The 2,665-nt window shown below is 41.2% G+C and overlaps 1 protein-coding gene across 1 annotated transcript; it reads left to right on the forward strand.

Moving 5' to 3' along the window:
* The first annotated feature begins 777 nt into the window (after window positions 1-777).
* Window positions 778-2,665, forward strand: LOC21401540 (protein BIG GRAIN 1-like B). Its single transcript, XM_010100039.2, has one exon. It carries the CDS (start codon window positions 1,148-1,150, stop codon window positions 2,489-2,491), a length of 1,344 nt encoding a protein of 447 aa, XP_010098341.2. The 5' UTR covers window positions 778-1,147; the 3' UTR covers window positions 2,492-2,665.

The raw sequence follows: 2,665 nt of genomic DNA on the forward strand, positions 1-2,665 counted from the left end.
TCTCCTCAAAATATAGAATGATGCAAAAATTCCATTTTAGTTTCTTGGGATTGTTGTATTAAATACTATTTTCTCATATTCCTTTTACTACAAAGAATCAACATTTTAAAGAAATTTAATCAACACGCACGATAATATGCAACCACCCCACAGAATCATAGTAATTGAAACAATTATAATCGGCTTTACCCCTCCTTTAAAGTTAATAATTAAATTTAACTAAAATTGAGCTCATTTAATCACTCACCTCAATTTTTATCCTCCATAAATGGTCAACCATTCCTTATTAGTAAAAATCACCAGACCAAAAAAAATAAAAAAAGTAAAAAATAAGAAAAATCCTCTGAATGGCTTTCCAAATTTACTATTTACTACCTCCATAATAACTCGAACAAAAAATTTTTAGAATCTCATGCCGACATTTGGACCCGCCATTATTACAGCGATATTAACGCGCACGGACATTTTCCGTGGTCAACACCACAGGCGATAAAGTCCCTTCTGCTCACTTTCTCCCCCATCAACATGATCAACGGCTTGATATTCGAATTTGGGAGGAGGACTATTAAGAGATGGGGTTGGACCATAATTTTTGGAAAAATACGGGGGTAAATTAGGAAACAAAATTGGCAAGTCCATTGCCACGTCATCGGGCGACAACCTGTTTGCCGGGCTCCAATTAGGATGGACATGCACGCGCGTGGAACAAAAAACACACTATAAAATGCTCTCCCTCCCCTGTTTCCCCTTCGCTTCATCTTCAAGGCGTGCAATTTGTGCTCTCATTACATTACAATTTCTCTTCCTTTCTCTCACATACAAATACAACTTCTCTTTGGAGTTTCTCTCTATACACAATCATCGCTTGCTCTGTTTTTCTCTTTGCCCTTTTTTTTTTTCTTCTTCCATTTCCAAAGACCCAGAAATTTCAAGAGAGAGAACAGAAAAAAAAAAAAAAAAAAGAACGACCAATATTTTTGCTCCATATATGTCTCTTTTCTTTAGGAGTTGTCTTTCACATTAGCAGCTTTTGAAACTCACTTAGCAGACAAAATAATCGGAGACGCAAACTCGAATTACTCAGCCTTTCAGGTCTTGATTTGTCACTCTCAATACATAGGCTCATCATCGTCTTCTTTCTTATATTATGCAGAAAATGTATAGGCCTGAGAAAACACTCAGAGAAGTTAGATACAAGCACGAGAAAGAAATCCCATCTTTCTCTTCGAGTCTTCTGGACAAAATATACCGTTCGATCGACGAGGGCGAGAAGAACAGCGATGATTTGAAGTTCTTCAGAGAAACAATGGCGAAGAAACAGAGCAAAACTAGTGGAGGGAAAACTAACAGAGGAATAATGGAAAAAGAAGAGGAGGTGGAGATGAACAGCTTTCGCCGAGCTTGTCTGATCGATAAATGGATCGAGAAAAAAGTCGGCGAAAAGGCCGGAACCCAGAGAAGAAAATATTACTCGGAATTCGATAGAAAATTAGAAAACGACAACAATGACGCTCTGTTCTTCAGCTCCACTTCAAGCTCTTCAGACTCGAGCTCCGGCGGATTCTCATCGTCCGACACCGAGTCCATCTACGGTGCCAGGTCAGCGTTCTCACACTCTGCGCCGGCGAGGCCTAAACCCGTCCGTACGACCGTGACGGGGAGAAAACAACAGAGGAGTGCTCTGTTTTACGAGCAGAGAGAAGAACTCCACGTGTTCGGCGATTACCACAGGCCTAAGGATATGGAATTCCACACGCCGAAGCTCGACGACAAAGTTTTGATCAAGTCGAAGTCTAGGGCTTTGAAGATTTACAGCAATCTGAAGAAGGTGAAGCAGCCGATCTCGCCGGGAGGAAAGCTCGCCAACTTTCTCAATTCCCTCTTCACGAGCTCGAAGAAGCCGAAGAGCTACAACACGACGTCGTCTTACCAGGAAATGAGCACATGTTCCTCGGCATCGTCGTATTCAAGATCGTGTCTTAGCAAGAACTCGGAGAAACTGCGTGACAATAGCGTCAAAAGATCGGTTCGGTTCTACCCTGTGAGCGTTATTGTGGACGAAGATTCTCGTCCGTGTGGGCATAAATGCTTGTACGAGGAACAAGATTCTGCTCTGATGCCGGTATCGGTACCGACGGCGTGGAAGATCGGGCGGTCGGCGACGAGAAAAGTAGCGGAAGAAGAGCTTAAAGTGCAACAACAAGTATTGGAAAAAACACGGCGAGTTGAAGAAACGGCCAGGGAGTTTCTGAGAGATTACCACCAAAAGCAAACGAAGAAGAAAGACTTCGTGTGTGAAAAAATTCGAGACAATGAGGAAATTAAGGATGATGAATTTGATGACGCAGCTAGCTATTCGAGTTCCGATTTGTTCGAGCTCGATCACCTCGCCGTGATCGGTAAGGAAATTAGGTACCAAGAGGAACTTCCGGTGTATGAGACTACTCGTGTTGATAAAAATCGTGCCATTTCTAATGGCCTAATAATGTAGATTTTTTTTTCTCGGTTTTGTTTTGTTTTGTTAATTATCGTCATATAGAAATCCCACATGTTCTTAAATTCTTTTTGTCTCAACGTATTTTATATTACACTACCGTTTTGATCATGGTGGCTTGGGATATGTTAATTAGTTTTAACGAGCAAATGAAGAATTGTTATGTGAACC

The sequence above is a fragment of the Morus notabilis genome, unplaced genomic scaffold (genome assembly GCF_000414095.1).
Source record: "Morus notabilis unplaced genomic scaffold, ASM41409v2 Scaffold348, whole genome shotgun sequence".
Taxonomy (NCBI): domain Eukaryota; kingdom Viridiplantae; phylum Streptophyta; class Magnoliopsida; order Rosales; family Moraceae; genus Morus; species Morus notabilis.

Coding starts and splice junctions, on each gene's coding strand:
- LOC21401540 (XM_010100039.2), top strand. CDS start 1,148: ATGCAGAAAATGTATAGGCCTGAGAAAACACTCAGAGAAGTTAGATAC.